The sequence below is a fragment of the Batrachochytrium dendrobatidis genome (genome assembly GCF_000203795.2).
Source record: "Batrachochytrium dendrobatidis JAM81 unplaced genomic scaffold BATDEscaffold_1, whole genome shotgun sequence".
Lineage (NCBI taxonomy): Eukaryota > Fungi > Chytridiomycota > Chytridiomycetes > Rhizophydiales > Batrachochytrium > Batrachochytrium dendrobatidis.
In genome coordinates this window covers 1926615-1948015 of record NW_006281099.1, presented here as the reverse complement: position 1 = coordinate 1948015, position 21401 = coordinate 1926615, and the positions used below count along the sequence as shown (strand labels likewise).

The 21401-nt window shown below is 40.5% G+C and overlaps 5 protein-coding genes across 5 annotated transcripts; 2 read left to right on the top strand and 3 right to left on the bottom strand.

The window, feature by feature from the left end:
* Positions 1-133: 133 nt before the first annotated feature.
* BATDEDRAFT_36442 (uncharacterized protein) lies at positions 134-946 on the bottom strand. Its single transcript, XM_006675805.1, has one exon. The coding sequence runs from the start codon at positions 922-924 to the stop codon at positions 334-336; it is 591 nt and encodes a 196-aa protein (XP_006675868.1). The 5' UTR covers positions 925-946; the 3' UTR covers positions 134-333.
* A 5543-nt stretch (positions 947-6489) lies between these two features.
* BATDEDRAFT_8457 (uncharacterized protein) lies at positions 6490-7516 on the top strand (the record flags this gene model as incomplete). The annotated part of the gene is made up of 3 exons (XM_006674942.1): positions 6490-6673; positions 6741-7287; positions 7375-7516. Coding segments are annotated over 3 exons (873 nt in total), but the record flags the coding sequence as incomplete, so codon positions are not given.
* A 3559-nt stretch (positions 7517-11075) lies between these two features.
* Positions 11076-15165, top strand: BATDEDRAFT_15466 (uncharacterized protein). The gene is made up of 9 exons (XM_006675058.1): positions 11076-11414; positions 11556-11899; positions 11978-12059; positions 12137-12255; positions 12341-12448; positions 12524-12856; positions 12956-13235; positions 13441-14386; positions 14469-15165. The coding sequence occupies exons 1-9, from the start codon at positions 11192-11194 to the stop codon at positions 15133-15135; spliced, it is 3102 nt and encodes a 1033-aa protein (XP_006675121.1). The 5' UTR covers positions 11076-11191; the 3' UTR covers positions 15136-15165.
* On the bottom strand, positions 15146-16776 carry BATDEDRAFT_84804 (transcription initiation factor IIA large subunit; the record flags this gene model as incomplete). The annotated part of the gene is made up of 6 exons (XM_006675970.1): positions 15146-15355; positions 15430-15695; positions 15774-16061; positions 16157-16211; positions 16319-16453; positions 16717-16776. 6 exons carry the CDS (start codon positions 16774-16776, stop codon positions 15332-15334), a joined length of 828 nt encoding a protein of 275 aa, XP_006676033.1. The 3' UTR covers positions 15146-15331.
* Positions 16777-17313: 537 nt separating this feature from the next.
* On the bottom strand, positions 17314-20878 carry BATDEDRAFT_32692 (snoRNP complex protein NOP56; the record flags this gene model as incomplete). Its single annotated transcript, XM_006675600.1, has 5 exons — positions 17314-17556; positions 17635-18383; positions 18461-19001; positions 20629-20632; positions 20846-20878. 5 exons carry the CDS (start codon positions 20876-20878, stop codon positions 17333-17335), a joined length of 1551 nt encoding a protein of 516 aa, XP_006675663.1. The 3' UTR covers positions 17314-17332.
* Between the last annotated feature and the right edge of the window lie 523 nt (positions 20879-21401).

Here is a 21401-nt window from a genome sequence, read left to right as displayed (position 1 = left end):
TGTAGATTTGATCAAGTTGAAACTAACCTTACACTGTCAATAGTAACGAGAGTACCAAAATTTGGCCAGTTACAAGCAGAATTGTCCAAACGATGAAACCATGTCAATTTTAAACTAAAACCACTCATAAAGTAATCGGGAATGAAACATGCCAGCTTTATTAGATGTAGTGAGATGTAAGGGTAAAAGAAACTGGATTAAAGAAAGTATTCTGAAGTAGTTATACATGGCGAGTTTATCAAGGGATGGGATATCTGTAGATTTAGACTTGAACAAGGCAAAGGAATAGCATCAAGCAACTATTCTGAGCATCAGATTGATCAGTGCAATAGGTTAAAGACGAATACGACGACCTAAAACAGCATCGCCAATGGTAGCAGCGGCAAACTGTGAGATCGAATGTGGCCACGACAAGGAGAGTTGGGGCTGAGACATTGACAGAGGCTGGTGTTGATTGTGATTAGAAGTAAAGTGAACAGAAATTGGAGAGACGGTAGTTGTAGGACATATCTCGAGAGCAGCAGTGGAAGCAGCAGTAGACATTGAAGACGCCATGTCCACATCTGCTGGGAAGCTACCAGGAAGAAACAGATCGTTATGGAAGCCAAAACCCGTGGTGGTATTTGGGATTGCAACAGGGTCTGTGTCAGTCATACCAACAGTGCCATAACAAGCCTCGGGTTGATCCAACAAAGACTCGAGAGTCTGCAGCCAGTAAGTGTACTCTTGTTCAGTGATGTATAGCTTGTGTTCAATAGCCTCTAAAAACTCTTTGCGCATGGCAACACACTCCAGCACACTGAATCCAGACACATCCGACCACGATCGCACAGTGTATGCATTGTCATTTACAAATCCATCTGCAAGAGACAACGCAGTGATCCAAACCCGCAACTCTTTGCTAGCATCAGCAGGACAAGACATGGACAATTTGATTGGATAGTCTTCAGCACCAGCTGGAGTGACAGCACGCAGTCTTTCTACATACTTGAGAGCAGTGAGAATTACGGGAGGAGTGACATTATTAGAAGTAGAGTTGAGTAGTTTGATGGTGTAGTTTTGAAACTGTATAAATGCAGAATCTAGTGGTGACAGCGAGCGACATCTCCACAGAATAAAAACCAATGAAGTCACAAAGTTGGCGAGCTGCATGGCATCCTCAAGAGAGTGATGCGATTGTTTCTGCTGAGGGGACTGCTGCATATTCAACGACTCACTCGAGTAGTTGGGAATGTGCCATTGTGAGTGTGAAGTAGAATCAGCTGTATTGGAAAAGTCTAGCGGATCAGACAGTGTATGTGCATCTGAAAACACTCTGTCCATCTGACCATCAGTGCCATAGCTCCAATCAGATGATGGATGCATCTGTTGCTGTTGAATTGAAAGAAGTTGTGACTGAGATACCAATAGTGGATGCTGATTGTGTGCCCATGTGTTTTGTGCATGTGTTTTGTGATATGATCCAGCAAGTACTTGATACTGTTGCTGTAGACGAGGCAGTTGATATCGAGTCGAGTACTGAGGGGGGTATCCTTGTTGCTGTTCATAGATAGAGTTGCTAAACTGCATATCATTATTTTGCTGATGTCGCTGTCGCTGTTGCTGTTCAAGTAGCTCTGCAGCATTGGGATAAATGAACGAGTTACGCAATGCCTGATCTCGATTGGCGGCATGCTCATTCTCATGAAAAAACAAGGGTGGAAAAAATGCCATGATTAAAGGTAGTGGAGGCTGAATGGACATACGGCAGACAAATGGCAGTAAGGCTAAAGATAGATTCAAAGTAGAAGCAACGAGTCTAGTTCAGGACCAGATAAACTGCTACTTGGAAAGAGTGATTATAGTAGTTGATTGAGCAAAAGATGCTCTAGATGGGCCAGATGCCGGCAGATATAATCGGTTGTAGATGCAATATGCAGGGCTGAGTGTTTCAGGTGGCTGCTGATTTGTTGACTGGTGGCAAATGTGGTTACCGACGAATCTTGTTGACGTGTGGCAAAACCCAGAGAATTCAAAGAAAAGCAGCAATTGACAGCTTAAATAGTGCGTGAAACAGATCTTTAAGTAAGCCGTAGGAAATAAAAAGTAAATATAAGCAAAGTAGGTAATTTGTTAGCGTAGCTCCAATGATTATGAAATTACAAGGTGCAATGGGCCAGTGAAAATAGCCAAACAAAGCAGCTAAATTTTAGTGGTTGCATACATGATTGAACTCGAGACAATGAATCACGCGAGAGGGAGTGATGGAAAGGAGGGCCAGCTGACGGAGTTGGTCAAAAGTTGTAAAATCAACCGACAAAATGGGGCAAACAACAATGTTTATATCCCAAAGAGCAAATATCTGTCAGCCAATCACAGCCCTCAACCACAAGATCAATATATTTTTGCTTCGGGCATTTCTTCCCTAACCAGCAGCATCAACCCGCTTTTTGAGTAAATAAAGTGAATTTTCAGTTGCAAAATAATTTATAATTGATCATCAGACACTTGACACAATATCAATAATGTGCAATAGCAAGGTGATGTCCGACAAGCATCACAGAATCAAGGCGAAGGGATTCAACATCAAATGCGTATACACAAAACACCCGTTGAGACCATGCTACGGGGTATTGCGGGAATTTCCATATCAATACCGCATAGATGTATTCTAAAGTCCCCCTGTAATACCCATACAATAGATTGCATGGGTGTTGACTAGACTGCGCATGCATCCTTAATCATCGCAAAAAAACGGGTCATCACAGCAAATGAATAAAATTAAATGCTGTGTTTGTTTAGCTACTCACCACAATAGGGCCTGAAAAACAAAGCAGAGGGTTACACTCACCATCTGCAAGCACATGTCAGAACCAAATACTGGACATTTTAGCAGACTGATGAAAAACAAAACCCTGCCACAGCACACTGCAAAGTTCCCTTACTTGCAGTATGAAGCTGGCATTCAATGCAGATGGCTTTAGCCCAAACATGCAGCTCAGTAATGGTAGCTTTCCATTTACAGCCATATTCATGTAAAACGAAGCACCAAATAAGGGTGCCAAAACACGCAATAATAGACCGCTAATTAATGAAGTGATTGGTCGAGTTTACTGGATAGCATTATTCTGTAAATTCGCCAGCTCACCCATCGCTCTGACTGAAAACAGCAGTTGCATTCCCAAGGCGTACAACTTTGCTTTCTTGAACTAGATCGCGAGTGTACGGGATTTTAGGATACAAAAAAAGTTTGCATAGGGGTTTTCTGAAAAGATCAGAGCAGTAATCCAATATCTGGATTGCAGTAGATGAATCGGGGTTCAGATGTAATGATCATACAATGTATGGCTATGTCAAAAGAGGAGAGGGGCACGCTCAAACTAGTGTGTGCATCATGAGCATTGTGTGCTTGAAACAAGAGTTGGGAATGTCTATTGACAAAGCAGCGTGGTCAATCTGTAGTAGAAATACGCAAATGCTCAACTGTTGACTATTCTGAAGCAAGAGGCAGTGGCTGCAGGATCAATACAAATGTTTCATTTTGCATGAATGCGGCTGCAAATCCTAAACCACGCTGACCAATATAAACGGCTCAGCTATTGTCAGGTCAATCATAGCTACCCTTATTGTTGCTATTTGACGACAATTCTGAAGCCTCCATAATCCACATTTTCATCATCTGCTGGATTTTAGTTGTACAAAAAATCACAACTTAGCCACAGATTTTGCCCAGATGAAGCGTTCCTCGTTTTAGTGAGGCGAGTTCTTTAGATTTGGCAATATCACCGCCGTATTCATGTAGAATAAAATCATTCAACCAGCTAGTGCTAAAAGGTGGCTCAAATAGTCTAAATACCGTCATAATCACGTGCTCACCTAGACAAGCTGTAGCGGAGCGCTGTTTTGGTATGAAAAGTGGCTAGCAGAGGTTTGCCTCGCGAAGATCTCAATGGCCGTCCTTGTTAAACTTGAATGGCTTTATAGGAGTTTTTATTTAAAAAATGTAACCGCAACCCAGGGAGATCAAGGCTTTATTTACCTGGGTTAGATGCGGCCTTAAAACATGAATGGGTAAGAGGGACACTGTTTTGGTTGTTGGCAGGAATCCGCCCTTTGTCGCTAACCATAAAACACAACCAAGTAACAGGGAGTGGCCATTCAAACTTGATAGTTGACCAGAAATTTATTGCTAGTGACTGGTGAAAAATTTGACAAGCAAATCGATCAGTCACTCAATAGCCATTTATCAGTATATTGACAATCTTTAGCTTTGCATACGCAAGGATCTGACCGCATCCACTAACCCCTCGATGCTGTATTAGATTCCAACTACAGAAGGGCCATCTATTTCAGAGCCGTATTCATGTAAAATGAAACATTTGCATTTAGCACCCACGACCTTTTTTTGCTTTGGAATAATGGTTGAATATTTGTGCCCTCCGACTAGAGATGAATTGCTTTTTCAATTGGTATTCTCGAATTTCAAACACAATATTCATGATACAATGCACAAGATTAAACTATAGTTTCAAACGTGCCTTTTTTGGCATAGCCATATATTGTACAATCACCAAGTTTGAAACCAGACTCGTTGCAATCCAGATATTGGGTTCGACTACTTTCAAGTCTGTACAACCCATCTCTACATTCCAAGATATCAGATACACCTGTGCTCCAGTTTGAGAAAGCACAGATCGCACGTCTCAGGATTGCAATTGTTTCATGCCAATCACATAATACCACAATGCTTCGTTTGTATGAAAAGGGACTTGGTGATCGAACAAGCTTCAGGGATGTGGAATCGATTGAAATAGATGTGAACAAATGTTCAGTTTATACAAATGAACACGAACCAACAAGCTTTTTCAAAAAAATTCAAAAGCACGATCCTGACTAGTAAATCTAGCGCCAATCATTTCATGAGATTGACTGTTTATCATGTATTTTAGCACCCTTATTTACTGTGTTGTGTGAATACGGTGATAAACTCAGAAACGTTGCATTGCCGTTGTGCAAAGACTCTTCCGCTATAACCTCCCTAGGACTAACACATGGGTCTGGGCTTTAAATGAATGCTGTTTGCTTACACGATATTGCTGTGCTTTGGTAACCGAGCTTATTTTACAAATAAAGCCCAATAGAAAAACCAATCCAACCCGAGCGTCTTTTTGACTAAGCGCAGAATGCAGATACAAATAGGGATTAAAGCCGTTACCATCGATGTCTATGCAATACCCATGCTTGATTGTGTCAAAGCAAGGTTTTTGTGAAATATTCCCATCGATTTACTGACAGTTACGTATACTCGTGTATTCAAATTTTTAATAACAGATACGGAATATATATGCGCTGGGTTATGTATATGGGTGTATGACAGAAATGTAGAGATAGTACATGGGGTCTCAGGACTGCAGCAGCAGCTGCTGCAGCTGCTTTCAAGGACAAAAGCTTACACTTATTTTTTCACTAGTAGCACAGCTTTACCAATCGATTTGCTGTTTGATATTGCAATTGGATCCAAATGGTTATGGCCACTCGTGCTCGTCGAGGCGTCCGTAGTAGAATCAAATGATTCAAGATGTATGGCATATTTAGATTGACTGACATCAGATCTTGCTTTATGACGGCTTTGAAGATTCAGAGTCTGATCTTGCATTGAAGGGTGCAGACAGTATCACGTGTTTTTGGATAAGTCCGATAATTCTGACATGTTGCCGTATTCACGCCAAAACATTATCTTGCAGTGACGACTTGCTTTGATATATACAATATTAAATATTTATTATGCTTGCCTACTAAAAATTGACTGTACTGCTTTTAGTAGATATTTTGAACACTTTTAGTGTTTGGCATCGCACAAGCTATTTTTACAACTGTCAACAGAGTCCAATAATGAACAATATGGAGCAATGCAATGAAAGAAGAGTTGGAGATTCAACGAGTGTAGCTGCTCATTTGGTTTTATACACAATGAACAAAGACCAGCCAAAGAGTTCAAAAGACATTGTTGTCCAGTAAATCAGACAACTGGTGACACCCTTATTTAGTGTTCTGTTTTACTAAATACAAAACTCAACCAAAAACCTTTGAATGGTCATGGATCGAGGGATTGAGGCAGAATCTGCTGCTGCCAGTACTGGAAACTCTACCGAGTCTTCTGCACCATCATCTAGCATCACTGTATTGGTGCGTGTGCGTCCACTTCTCTCTGGAGAATCTGGCTCAAACTCGTCTGTTTCTGCTGAACACTCTAAAAAATCATCGTTTTTAAGTGATATTATCGGAGAGCCTTCACAAACACATGCCCGTATCATCACTGTGCTTGATGAGCACACTCTTATATTTGGTGCGTATAAAACTACTGTTCAAGCTCTCTTGTTTCACGGTAGCATTTCATAGTATTGCCAATAGCTAGAGTCTGTAAGATATTAATCCAAACAATCAATATACTTGGGCTTTATAGATCCAAAAAACCCTAATGCAAATAGTGCTGCTCAGCGTCGATACACTCATCATTCACGGCGCAACAAAGAGTATCGATATTCTTTTGATCGGGTCTTGGACGAACAAACATCACAGCAGCAACTTTTCGAGGTGTCATCTAAACCACTTATTGACTATGTTCTTGATGGATACAATGCCACAGTGTTTGCATATGGAGCTACTGGATGTGGTAAAACACATACCATCACTGGTATGTTTCTGATCTTGACTGTTCTTCAATGGATTCTCGTATTTATTCGTCAATGTTTTAATAATAGGATCACAGTCAGATCCAGGAATTATTCCAAAAACGGTCCAAGAACTCTTCTCTCGACTAAAAACTCTCGAGTCTGATATGAATTACACCACCGACGCATCTATTTCGTATCTAGAAGTATACAATGAAACCATCAAGGATTTGCTCTCTCCAGGCCCACCATTAGATCTACGTGAAGACAATTCCCGTGTTATTGTGGCTGGGTTATCAGAGCATACACCTGCTACAATCAATCAGGTCATGGATCTACTTTTGCGTGGAAATGAACATCGCACAAAAGCCCCTACTCTGGCAAACGCAGTTAGTTCTCGTTCGCATGCAGTGCTCCAAATTCATCTGCGCTATAGAGATAAGTCTCCATCTGGAGTGGCTACCGTTAAAGTATCCACTCTTAGCATCATTGATTTGGCTGGAAGTGAGCGTGCATCAGTAACTAAAAACACTGGAGATAGGCTGTTGGAAGGTGCAAATATCAATCGATCATTGCTGTCGCTTGGAAACTGCATTAATGCTCTTTGCTCAGATCGTCCAAACCACATTCCGTATCGGTAAATACAATACAATTGTCAACTACAGTTTTTCAATCATGCTTGCAAACATCAGATTTTAAACTAACATGTTATTTTTACTTTTAGTGACTCTAAACTTACACGGCTTCTTAAATTCTCACTAGGTGGCAATTGCAAGGTAGTCATGATTGCCAACATAAGCCCAGCCACAATCCACTATGAGGAAACTCATAATACTCTCAAATATGCCAATCGTGCCAAGAATATTAAAACAAAGCTTGTGCAAAACACTTTAGAGATTAATGCTCACATTGGACAGTATCCAAAAATCATTGAAGCGTTACGGGCTGAACTTGCTTTGTTGCGCTCATCACAGTCACTTGCCCCAATTTCAAATTCAATACAGTCACCTTTGCACGGCACCTCTACTGTTTCAAATGATCGGGTCTATATTCGTTTGATCAAAAAAGCCGATGATCTTGTTGCAAAATTTGAGAGTATTCAAACCAGTATGACTACGTTTGAGACTCGTATGGCTTGCAACGAATCACTAATGAAAATCTTCAAATCATTGGCCTTTTCCTTATCCAAGATCTTCCAATTGCCTACGCGATATATTTCCTGCGTGATGGATCGAATTGATCAACTACATTCCGAAAATGCCATGCTTTGGCACAATATCGATCAGTCCAAAAATGCATGCGAACGCTACATTACATCTTTGGAAGAGTTACATAATCATCGTCGACTTCAATCACCTCTACTTCGTGAGCGACTGACATTGGACGTTTCAACTCGACTTACTCAAGTCCAGCTCAGATTGGTTGCCTGCCAACGTGCAGTTTTTGAGGAGTCAAACAAGACCATTTCTGATTTGCTTTTTCGCATCATGCAGCTCAACACAGACATAATGACGTCTGTGTTTGATATGTCTGGCGTGGCCAATTCCACCGCTTTTCTCCAACATATTGATGCGTTTATCAGCGCCGAATCTTTAATTGACAAGACAGCCGATGCAACTACTTTGAACAGCAATAATCTTGGTTTGACAACTAACGCCATTCAGCTTGTTGAATATGAATCGTGCACTGAAGACAACGAATCTATTTGCAGTGATACCTCGAGTATCTTTGATCAATCAACTAACTCTATTTTTGAACATAATCAAGAGTATGAAGAAGATACTGCATTTGATCTTCAAGCACCACTTCTCGATCAACTGTTTTCATCAGTAAAGGACTCGAGTACTATTGAAACTGGTTCCAAACTTTTTTTGCCACCCCTTCAGGATATGGATTCAGACATGCATAGAATGCAACTTGCTAGTGCCAAGCTGATTCAAGACACAGACGATGAAGTCAGTTGTCATCATAGATCTGCAGACACTACTGATGAAGGTGACGATGCAAATAGTATAGATCCAGTACTAACAACACCGCTACCACTATCCGTTCTTCGCGTACGTAGTCAGCAGTTGAAAACATACACTGAGTCTGATCATGATAGAGATGCCACGCCTATGGCTAAACATCGTATTCGCCACCACAACATGACTGAAAAACCTGCCAACCAAGTATGCACTCCTTCCACGGTAAAACTAGGCGGTGATATATCTGTTTCTGTTAATAAAGAAAAGGCTCAGAGTGACTGTTTAAACCCCGACTCAATACGCATCACGCCAATCCGTCGAGAACATCGCCGTAAGATGCGGCAAAGTTTGATTCCTATTCTGCGACCTGCTGCCCCACGACTTGTACCAGAAAATAAGCCTATGCAGCATCTCAATGATCATAATGATGGTTCGACACAATCTTTGATTGTTTCTACTGCGGCAGCTGAAATGGTGGTTCAAACTCTTGGCGATTTGGTAGGATCTGGTAGTATTCAACCAGACAATCACAAAATGGCAGGCAAGGAAAATCTTACTCTAAACAAGCCATTGAAAAAGCGTGCATCGCCTAATGATGCCTCCACGACGAGTTCTTTAAGAGTATCTCGACGAAAACATTTAAAATAAAATTGAATATTTGTTGTGCCTTTAATAGAAATGAGTTGCTTTTTCAATTGATACTTTTGAGTTTTTAGTAAATACAGCATTGGATGATTAGCATATACAGTTCCATTCCTGTTTTCTTGAATTAGAGCGCAGATGCATGAAATTAGGATAAAACAAAAATGACTTTGCACAGACTCGAAAACAATCAGGTTCAACTTTTAAATCTGAATCCAAACTTGCCAATCATACAATGTACAACCATGGCAAAAGAGCAATCTTGGAATGTTTTACTCGACATGTAAGATACAAAATGATCAAAATTAAACTTTCAAACAGTAAAAAACTCTTCAGCGGGGAATCGAACCCCGGTCTTCCGCGTGACAGGCGGAGATACTAGCCACTATACTACTGAAGATGTTAAACAGCAAATTTCAAAAAGAAATATGAAACAAATGCTTTGTTGGTTGATTTACAGTTGCACTCATAAAATGGAACACTATCTTGTAATGACTGTCCAACAAATGGCTGAATACTTGTTGCACTTTTCTATTAGATATTGGTACCTTTAATTCTTTAAAGCACAGTATCCATATGATGCAATCAAATTATGGTTGAGCCAAGATTATCCTTTTTGGCATACATTGTACGATTGACAAGTTTAAAACCAGATATGGATTCGACTGTTTCGATGCTGTCAATCAAATCCATCCTTGTATACTAAAAAGGAATATCAAATTTACTAGTTGCATTCATATCCCTACTATCATTAGCTGCAGATAGCACATATTTGAATGCAGCCCAATCTAGAACAACGGTTTGATTTGAAGACTAATCTAAAGCGAATGATGACAAGCACATTCGAATGAACCATTAGATTAACTGGGCCCGCCAAGCATATGATATTGCCCAAGAGTCGAGTACAACCCTATAGTGCTCAAGCATGTTGGGTTGGGATGGATGCATATAAATATCCAATGTAAACCTTTGCTTAGTAGCATCATGCATTCTTGAAGTTGAGGGTAGTTTTAATGCTTGAGCTGCTCAGCTCCTTTAGGGCTGGCATTTGCTCAAAACGAGCTGCAATAGTTGTCTTCCTTTTTAATTTCATTGTCTAGCCCTGATTGTAAGTGCATCAGCATATAAACTCCCCAATCAAATGTCTTGTAATTTAATTCAATCTTTTAATACTAAACCAGCATTTGGTTGTAGAACGCACTAGCAATCCTGTTAATTTTGAATTTAAAAACAAAGCCAAGCAACACCTTTCTCTATTAATCAAATCAATTTATGAGCCCAGACGACCACCATCAACAACCTATATACGACTTGGATACTCGCTCAGTTTCTGTTCGTCTTGATGGTCAAGGTATTTTATTGACGCTTATTTTATTCTAAAATAGTTTGATCGTGTCCTTGGATATCCTGCATTGGATTCTCTATACCAGTTCCATTTAGACACTACGAATGCTCGTCAATGCAGTGTCGTTTGGTTGTTAGTGCTGCTCGCCTAATCCAGCCCTACTATAGTCCAGTGCATCTCAATTAAACGTTGTTTGTGGCTTGACCACTTCAAAAAGTTTCTGAACGTGCTAACAACCTCATTGTTTTATAGCAAGCATCGAACATCAAATCGACATCCATGTTGTGGATCTGGTCGAGGCAGTTGAAAACAAAGACATTTCTGTCCTTGATATCCTACAGGGTTTGAATTATGTTATGGAATATCGTTTACGAGGAGGAAAGATTCCAAATCTGGATGCAGCACTCATGGCCAAGCTTGCAAAAGGTCTTCTTCAGCACATGGGCCACCAATCTGGCAATCTCCTCAACCAAAAACCAACAGAAGAAGCCGACATTGCATTTTCGCTTTTTGGTGAATTCATTGATGAGATTGAAGAGTTTCAAAATGCTGTTGCTGAATACTCTGCATCCGATCTGCGCCACTACATGAAGTTGCACCGTCGTTGCCAGCCTCGATCCACCAAAGCACATCAAGAAACAGCCATGGCAGTATTGGGTTTGTTGACAACTAGAATCCCTCAATTCTCGGACTGGCGTGAATTGGTCAAGGAGGATGAGCATGATGATGTTGAGCGCTTAATATCACAATTCCCAGAAAAATTTCAAACTCCAAAAGTCCCCTTTCGTCAGCATATTTTTCCACCACCCAGTAAGTTTTAATGGACTAAACATAGGCTTATGAAGTGTGCATTTGAATCTATCAGGCGTGTCACTGTTTTACTCGCAAATAGTATCATTCCATTTCATTTGATTCTTGAATGCACTGGCTGACTCATTTTGCACTGTTTAGGTCTTTATTTTGATAAAAACTCGGAGCGTCTTGCTGAAATGTATGGCTCAAATACAGAGCGCGGCTTACCATCTGATCGTATCGTGCTTCTTCGGGAACACTATGGCTTCAACAAACTTCCAAATCCCCCCAAACCTTCAATATTTGGCATGATTTTTACCCAGATTACTGATTTCATGGTCTTAATTCTTATTATTGCTGCTATTGTGGAATTTGCAACAAAAGACTCGGACTCTGCCATTGTGCTGCTAATTGTAGTTGTTCTTAACGTTACAATCGGAACATACCAGGAGTTCAAGGCAAATCGTGCTTTGGAAGCACTACTAACTCTTTCTGTTCCAAAAGTAAATACTGTATACTTTAAAGTACTTTATTTCAGTCAAAACTTGAAAATCTAACTTGTTGCTCATTTGTATTGATAGGCTACTGTTATTAGAGATGGTATCAAATCAGTTGTTGAATCGCGTGAATTGGTTCCTGGCGATCTTGTTACGTTGGAAGAAGGTACCTTGAGTCGCTTATTATCAACTGAAATGATTCAACAACTATACTAACTTCTTTCAATTCATCACACATTCTAGGCGATGCAGTTCCTGCAGATCTTCGTTTGTGCGAATCTGCCCAGCTTGAAATTATCGAAGTGATTTTGACTGGTGAGGCATTGCCTATTTCCAAAAGTATTCGAACAATTCGAAAACGAGTAAGTACACAGTGTTGGATAGTACTTGTTTTGACAGTTGATGATGAACAAGTTTCCTTACATTGGCTTTTATCATTTACTCTAGACACGTCGTCTTCCACTTGGTGATTGCAAAGGAAGCGCATTCATGACCACTGTTGTGGCCAAAGGCCGTGGAAAAGGAATTGTTGTTCGAACTGGCATTTCAACAGAGGTATAAATACTGTTTTTGACAGTTTATTCATACCAGCAATTTAAGCACTAACTCGGGTCATGTTCATTGACTTAGATTGGCAAAATTAGTCAGGCTATTTCATCTACCCCACATCAAAAAAGCAACATTGAAAAAAAGCTTTCCACTCTTGGTCAGATTTTGGTTGCAATTGCGCTGATTCTTGTTGTCATTATTATCTGTATTGGACTTGGTTACAAGCGATCTGGTTCGGATATGCTTAAAGTTGGTATTAGTCTTGGTGTGTCTGTTATTCCTGAAGGTCTTGTTGCTGTCGTGACTGTTGCCATGGCTCTCGGTGTTAGTCGTATGGCTAGCAAACATGCTATTGTCAGAAAACTTCCATCGGTTGAAACGCTAGGATCTGTTACTGTTATTTGCTCTGACAAGGTAGTTTTGATTTGCTTTGATTGTGCTGCGTTGTAGCTTTAAAGCCGTATATTGTTTTTTATAATTTCCACCTTGTTCACTCTTCAATATTGTAAATAGACTGGCACGTTGACAGAAGGCAAGATGGGTGCCCAGGTTCTTTGGACTAGTGACAATTCGTCGTTTGTCATGACTCATTCAACCAGTTTAGATCCCGAAGCCGGCGTGGTAAACATTCTTCCATCTCCATCACTTACATCAGCCATGTCTTCTTCTGGCGATCCTCCCAAAATGAAATCATTGGAGGCTACTGCTTCTTCCAAGGATATTCAACAAATGCCCAGCCATTTGGCCGCGTCCATGACCATTGCTGCACTTTGCTGCAATGCTAGCATTGTACGTGATCAGGAAACTGGGAAATGGAAACCAATCGGTGATCCAACAGAGGTAATTTATCTGACAGCACTGCTTTCATTACATTTTCAGACTGTAGGCTTGATTTAGAGTTGTTTGCTAAAGGTTATTTTGAAATGTGGTGGCTTAGATTGCACTGGTTGTAGCATCCAGAAAAGCGGGCGTATCTCGCGAATGGCTCGAATCAGAAGCTGGGCTGAACAAAATTGGCGAATATGCATTTGACAGTGATCGTAAACTTATGAGTGTGATTTACCAGCAAGGTGCCTCAAAACTGGCTTGCCATCTTTCTCAAGACTCGGCATTTGTATTGGCTAAAGGCGCTCCCGAATGTGTTCTTTCTCACTGTGTTTCCTATCTTGGCGTGTCAGATTCCAATGCCAAGGGATTTAATTTTATGGATGAATTTCCAACGCATGTACTTGATGACGCTTTTGTCGACTATATATCAAAACGTAGTTCAATTATGGCTTCGTCCGGTCTGCGTGTATTGGCGCTTGCTATGCGTAAAGTCACTGCTGATGAAGGTCTTGGTATAGCCAAGGCAAATTCGTACAAGGCTGCCGAATCTCAGCTTGTGTTTGTTGGTCTTATTGGTTTAATTGATCCACCAAAAGAAGGCGTCAAGGAAAGTGTTGCCACCTGTAAACGTGCAGGAATTCGAGTGATTATGATCACTGGTGATCACATTGCTACTGCATCGGCTATTGCTAAGCAGTTGGGTATTCTTGAAGAAGAAGGACAATCCAACAGTCGTGCAATGAAGGGATATGAGATTGATTTGCTGTCAGAAGAGCAATTGGCCGAGCAACGTCCCTTTCCCGCTGTTTTTGCTCGCGTTAGTCCCGATAACAAACTCAAGATTGTAAAGGCTTTGCAGAGCAAAGGACATTCTGTTGCCATGACGGGTGATGGTGTCAATGATGCACCTGCCATCAAGCGTGCCGATGTTGGTGTTGCCATGGGTATTGGTGGTACAGAAATTACAAAACAAGCTGCAGATATTGTTTTGGCTGATGATAATTTTGCCACGATTGTTGATGCTGTCAAAGAAGGTCGCCAAGTGTTTGACAATATCAAAAAGTTTGTAGTGTATCTACTATCGTGTAACTCGGCTGAAATCTTCCTTTTCCTGATGTAAGTTTTGCCCTTTGTAGTTATGCAACTAATTTGGAAAATAACGTATTTGTAAATTGTGATGGCGACTTTTTGTAAACAGGGCTGCTCTTGCCAATTTGGAAATGCCATTCACTACCATGCAAATTTTATGGGCCAATATTATCGCCGATATTCCACCTGCCATGTCGATTGGTCTTGAACCGGCCGAAAAAAATATTATGGATCGCAAACCGCGTCCAGCAAACGAAGGCGTTCTCACCATTCTTACATCCGTTGTTGTATTGTTACATGGCTTGATGATGAGCTCAATCACATTTGGGATTTACATTTGGATGGAGAATACAGGCTTGACAGGAATTCCTATGGGTGAAGCAGGCACGGGTCAGCGTCGTAGCACTGCGTTCATGGTACTTACGGTCATGCAGCTTGTGCAAAGTTTCCACTCTCGATCAGTAGAAGAATCTGTATTTGTCACTGGTATTTTTGGCAATCTATGGATGGTTGGCGCCTTTCTCCTTTCATTCGCTCTTGCATTAATTGGTCTTTTGGCTCCAGGTATTTCTACCTGGCTAAATTTTGAACCCGTCACTGCATGGGGATGGCTAGTTGTGTTCATCTCAGCCATTGTACAAAGTATATTTGTCGAATTGGTCAAGGTGGGTGTAAGGTATTGCCGTAAAAAAGGAATCAACCCCATGCTTCCGCCTATAGGCCGTCGAGCAAAAGAACGTGCACGTAACGCATATAGCATTGTCCAAGTAGTTTAAAATAAACGACTCGGCTGAATTGGCTTTATTATATTACACATTTTTCTAGATAACCCTGTGAAGATAGCTATTGTATTATGTATTCAACAAAATACCCCTACTTAGTCTTCTGAAAATCTGCACCAGTAAATCAGTGCATATTGGTAATGAATCAAAAGTCTTTTATAAACGAACAAAAAGCATAGTTTTTAACAGATTACCACTCGAAATCACAATTTGCCTAGAATAAACAGACAGCCCCGAAACATTACTAAAAGGTTTAAAAGGCAATACACTGTTGCCAACAAGACTTGCCTTATTGAACAAATAATCTTTGCCATTCACATTCACAACACCGTCTTTGAGCACGCATTTCCACTTATTCTTGACACGTTGAACCTTTTCAAATTGGCAAAGCACCAAATGATCTACTTCTGCATATTCGTCCTCTGAATCATCATCATCCAATTCAGACCCAATATCGCTCGTATCTGCACCTCCAGCCGGCTCATCTGCATCGTCGTCATCGTCATCATCATCGTCGTTGCCATCCAATTGGGAAATTTTCCCAATACTTTTATCTAAACGTAGTTCAAAGTAAACAGTCATTTATCCTGAACATCTGATATTAAAAAACATACGAGTTAATGCAAAAGCACCTCGTTGTCGTCTGTATTGGCGTGCAGCTCGTGCCAATATTGCTCTGACTTGACTACGCGTTGGATTGGTACGAGTGCTTGAATTGTTGCTAGCTAAAGATAGCGGATTGGATTGAGTTGCTAAATTTGGCAATGATACTGCGTGGGCAAGTGAAGATGACGGCAGTAGGTGTGGTTCTTCATTATCAAGGTGTGATGATTTTAATTTTATGTTTGCCAACGAGCTATTGCCGTGAATTGCGTCGTCCTCTGCGGGCCCGTCGGTTTGTGGAAGACTGTAGCTAGAACCTAGTGTGTGATGCAATGATACAGAGTTGTCCAAATGGATTTCATACTGTTTAGATATGGATAATGAAATAGTTTACAAAATTGGACAACCCAACCTGAATTTGCAAGAGCAGCTAGATTAGCGGGTGATCCATATTCATAAAGACCATCCTATATTGTAGATCCAAAAGGTTGAGTGTGCTATTGAAATATGGGTCGACAAAGCATATATATCTTGCTGTCAAGCCATTACGCGTATAGTCTTTCAAACCACTCACATCTCTTGTGATTGCACTAATTCCAAATTGTGGGTTGGATTGCGGATTCTTTAAAGAAAACTGTTCATCATGCAAAGGATGAGTAGTTGGAGCAAATGAAGCCACGCCCATAGCCATGATCTTGGTTTCCCATGTCTAATTTTTTAATCCAAATTGGTGTCAATTGCAATATAAAAATGGAATCAGGGCAAAGCATGCAATACGCCAGATTATATGCTTAATCATCGCTGTATTACACATGTATTGAACAATCTCAATACCGTGCTGTATAAAAGACAGGCAATCAATAATTCACACCAACAAGCAGCAACTTCAAACAAGCAAACTACACATCTAGACTAGATTGTTGTGTCGAGGCAAGAGTATGGCACAACCACGTATAATGATGCTTATATTACCTGCTGGAGTTCCGAAAGAACATTAACATCCATGCCAAGCTCTGCGAATCGTTGCGACATTTTATGAATTACATCATCCATAACCCATTTATAGACTCCAGGCTAACCATGACCAAAATGCACATGATAGTTGTAGTGGATGGTAAAAGTATAATATAAATGAATCGTATGACAAAGTTAGTTTTGAAGAGTAGAAAGCATATATGAACAAACGAGAAGCTGAGTAATGAACAAGTGACTTGAGTCAAGATTTTGTTCATGTTTGGCTGTTGAAAGATCTTCTAAACCGTCACACATTCATGCACTCCGCCTGTTGCCAGAACTGCTACAGCAACTGAAATTGCACCAATGACTGATAGAACATCATATACTGACTGCACAGCAAAACCCACCACTGCACTATTGGACATGGCAGTCTTGCTCCCTTGTCTGATAACTACAGAGGTAAACGTTAAACTCGAATTTTTTGCAGTCCGGCCCAAAGTGGCATTTATTATCCTGAGGGTAAGCTTATAATCTGGTGGTTTTTGCCAACACGACCAAGCTATCCACGACTGCAATCCAACTCATTTGCATCGTCTGTAATAAAACATCAATAAAAGATTGCATGCACTGTTTATTGTTTTGCCTTTTTGGCCTTCTTTTTTTCTGCAGATTTGGGCTCAACTACGGTCTCTTCAACTGATGCCTTTTCCTTCTTCTTGCTCTTCTTCTCCTTGACTGGCGATTCGAAAACCTCGGCATCCTCCTTTTTAGATTTCTTGGCAGTAGGGGTCTTTTCTTTGGACTCCTTGCTTGATTTCCTCTTTTTGGCAGGTGTAGATGCAACTTCTGGTGCTTCTAATTGTAAAATATGCAACGGGTAGTCAGTTTATAATTCGTTGCGCATCACAGGTTCAACCCAATATAAAAACACACCTTCTTCTTCTTCATCAATGTCCATATCAATACCAGCAGCCTTGAGAGCATCCGCCATCACGTCGGCGTTCTTTCGTGGAGTGACACCCTCCTCGTAGAAACGAAGACGCTCTTCCACTTGATCTCTCAAAAACTCACCAAATTTGCTTGTAGGATTATCAAGGAAACAGTCAATACGGGATGCAATCGATACTTTGTTGGCAAGCACACGGGAGATTCTTCCCTTGTTCTTTTGTGCTGCACGACCGATAAAGGTTGAGTGATAGATAAGACCGTATTTGGGAGTATTACCACGGGTTTTGAGAGCACGGAAAAGTGCCTTTTCAGCGCCAAGAATCTGCACAGTCGAAGCAGGATACTTTGCCAAGTTGGTTAAGCTACCAGCGTGTGCAATAAGACGAGCTCCTACAATCTCACCAATAAGAGCAGACACGTTGGGAGCAACTGCATGCATCTTGCTTAAAAGGTAACCGTATAGGCTCTTGCGGTACTCGGTCAGAGAAATCACACGATCGGCAAAACTCTGAATGTTGACCATATCAATTTCGGAAATATCAGTACCCATGGATGCACGAGCAGCATCAAGGATTTGTTTGGCCTTGATTGGATCATTGGTGACAGCCTCAAGTGCATCGAGTTTATCTTCAGAAAGATCACCCTTATTGCGAATCACTTTGACAAGCTTGGCATATAGAAAGTTGTCGGACACAATCTTGACAAGCTCAGGGAAATGCCATCCATACCATTCTCTAAAGACATCAGTGTAAGAATCAGGGAAATATAGAATTCAGAGTGCTACAAGTGCACAATAGCATGGATAACCTACCTGACACGCATAGAAAATGTATTGACATCCTTGTCAAGCTGATCCAGCAAATTAATGGACTGAGTGATCATGTTATCCACACGATTGACATTGAACTTGACCTTGGCACGAGAGTAAGCGTGACCCAGACCAAGCTGAGCACGACCAAGATCGCCCTCTTTCAACTGTGCAAGAAGTCGCTCGGAATGAAGCTTAATGCCACGAATGAGCTCACGAACAGTGTCGTCAACAACACAATCTATACCAAGGTCAGCCTTGATAGAACCACCCAGATTACTCTCACCAACACCAAGAAGAACCTTGTTCTTTTTTCCTGGTTTGGGCAAGTTCATCTCAAGAAAAGCCTTGAGATGATCACTCATGACACCTTCAGAAATATCCATGGCGTTCTCAAGAGCGTGGGCAGCTGATCTAAAAGGAGCAAACGACTTGAGACGAACAATCTTTTGAAAGCGTGGCAGTTCAACAACAGCCTTTTGAACATCGTCAAGTTCAATACCAATTTCCTCCGATTCGATACGCTCAAAAAGAGTGTATCCGGCTGATAATTCAACCAAAATGAATAATGAGCTCTATTTGTATCAAGTGGTTTGATGTATAGTTGATGCGTCGATTTCCGGTATTTAATAAAGCGAGTAGCATAATCCGAAAAGATTCAGAATTTAAAAGCATGATTGATGCAAATTGAATTGATATCGTACATATTGATTACAAGATAAATATTTAAAAACCAATGGTAAGCATATTGTATTTCCAATGCGGTTTGTGAAAATGGCAGGTTGGATTGTAGACTGATTTAAACAAGCAATGAACTCAAAGAAATAGCAGTTTATAAAGTGACACACCATAATGAAAGTATACAGTTAATAGGTTTATCCAGTAAGCAGAGTAGTTTGACAAGAGTCGAGGCAAATCTCTGGCTTGGCTGATTTAGAAAGAAAGAAATGCAACGCAACGAATCGAATATCAAAAAAAATCCAAAATTTTCGCTGAATTTTGGAAGTCAAATTTGCAGCAAGTTGCCAATTTCTTGAAAAGTGAATTTTCTCGTGATTGACACGTGAACCACTTTGGTTGGCTTGGTGAAAATTCCCCGTGTTATGCTTCTCAGTAATAACTGATTAGGCACGCTTGGCAATAGAATCGGCTCGGATTGGATCTCGAATAGAAAGTAGTCCATGGATTCACGTAAAATAGACTACTTGCAGTGGTTTGCCTATTTTTCTTTAAAGCAGTGATTCAATATTCGTTGCAGCTTCCTATTAACGATGGATGTTGTGCTTGAAAGAATTGATCATGCCAATTCAAGAAACAGTCAATCTTGTGATGCAAACGATAGCTTTAGGTTGAGATGATTATTTTGGCATACATTGTACGATTGACAAGTTTGAAACCAAATTTGACTATCAATGTCGCCAATACAGTCCATCTCTGTTGTATTCTAAACTCGAATACGTCTGCTTTCTAGTTCAACAATGATCGCACATCTTGGGAAGATTGTCTCCATGCCGACTAGCCACTATTTGGTTTGGATCAAAAGAGAGTTTAAAATTGACAAGTGTGAGATTGAACATTCGATCAGTTGTTTATACAAAAATGAACAAAGACCAGAACTAAAGAGTTCATGTAGCACAATGCTGTCGAGTAAATTGATACCTACTATTCCATGACTGAGTTATTACACTTTTATTTAGCGTTTTGTTTTACGTGAATACAGCTGCAGCTTTTACTACTCCGCCAATTCCTGCTTCTTTACTCCTAACAAAGCTCACTACTAATGAATTTTTCTGGAAACGATCTAAACTTGGACAAAATAAGGCGAGAGCTAATTCGCCTTGAAGATTCCATTATCTTTGGTAGGCAGTCTTGAATATTCTTTTTTCAAGTCTCATTTGATTGGGGTTTGAGTCGACCCATGTTTTAAATTGAAACATTGACATGTGCCATCACACATTGTATAGGTTTGGTAGAAAGGGCACAGTTTGCATCCAACAATATCATCTACACGCCCAATGCATTCGAATTCCAAGACTTTAATGGCTCGTTCTTGGATTATTTCTTGCATAACATTGAATGTGTTCATGGTAAGATTGAGGTTCTATTGAAGAATACGATAAGCCAGGGTTTGTGATGCTGCTTGGATGATTCGCTCATGATAAACTGCTTACTAATCTATCAGTATACCGTATTTTTGTCTGATGTCATGAATGTGTGGTTCAAACTGTTTCTTTACAGCCAAAGTTCGTCGTTACACCAGGTTTGTATTGAAAATAATTGTCATTTGGAATATACCATCATATCTGGTTACTCTATTCCGAGATGAATGGCAATCTCTACGATTGTGACTAAATTTATTTTGTTTAGTCCAGAAGAATATCCATTCACGTCGCCGCTTCCTAACCCAGTCCTGTCAGCCATTGCCTACCCAAAGATTTTGAAAGAAAACACCATCAACTATAATGACAAGATCAAACAGGTTTATCTTGACCATATCCAACCACAGATATGTGCCAAAGGCAATGACGGTAATTTTGGATCTTCTGCTACACGCGATGTAGAAATTCTGCAGCTTCTGTCCAGAAGAATTCACTATGGAAAGTTTGTTGCCGAGGCCAAGTACAATGATCCCAAGTTACATGAAGAGTACTTGAGGCTGATAAAAGCTGGTGATCGTGATGGAATCATGCAGCTTTTGACAAACAAGGATGTCGAAATCAAGCTACTGAAAAGAGTAAGATCAAAAGTGTTGACATACGGACAAGAAATTGTTGAAGATGGTAGTCCAGATATGCAGCACAACTTGAGAATTTCCCCTGATACTGTATCCAATATTTACGAGCAGTATATCATTCCACTCACCAAGGAAGTCGAGGTAGACTACTTGTTAGAGCGGTGCTGATGTGCATGTCTCGAGATATTCACGTAAAATGGAGTATTGAAT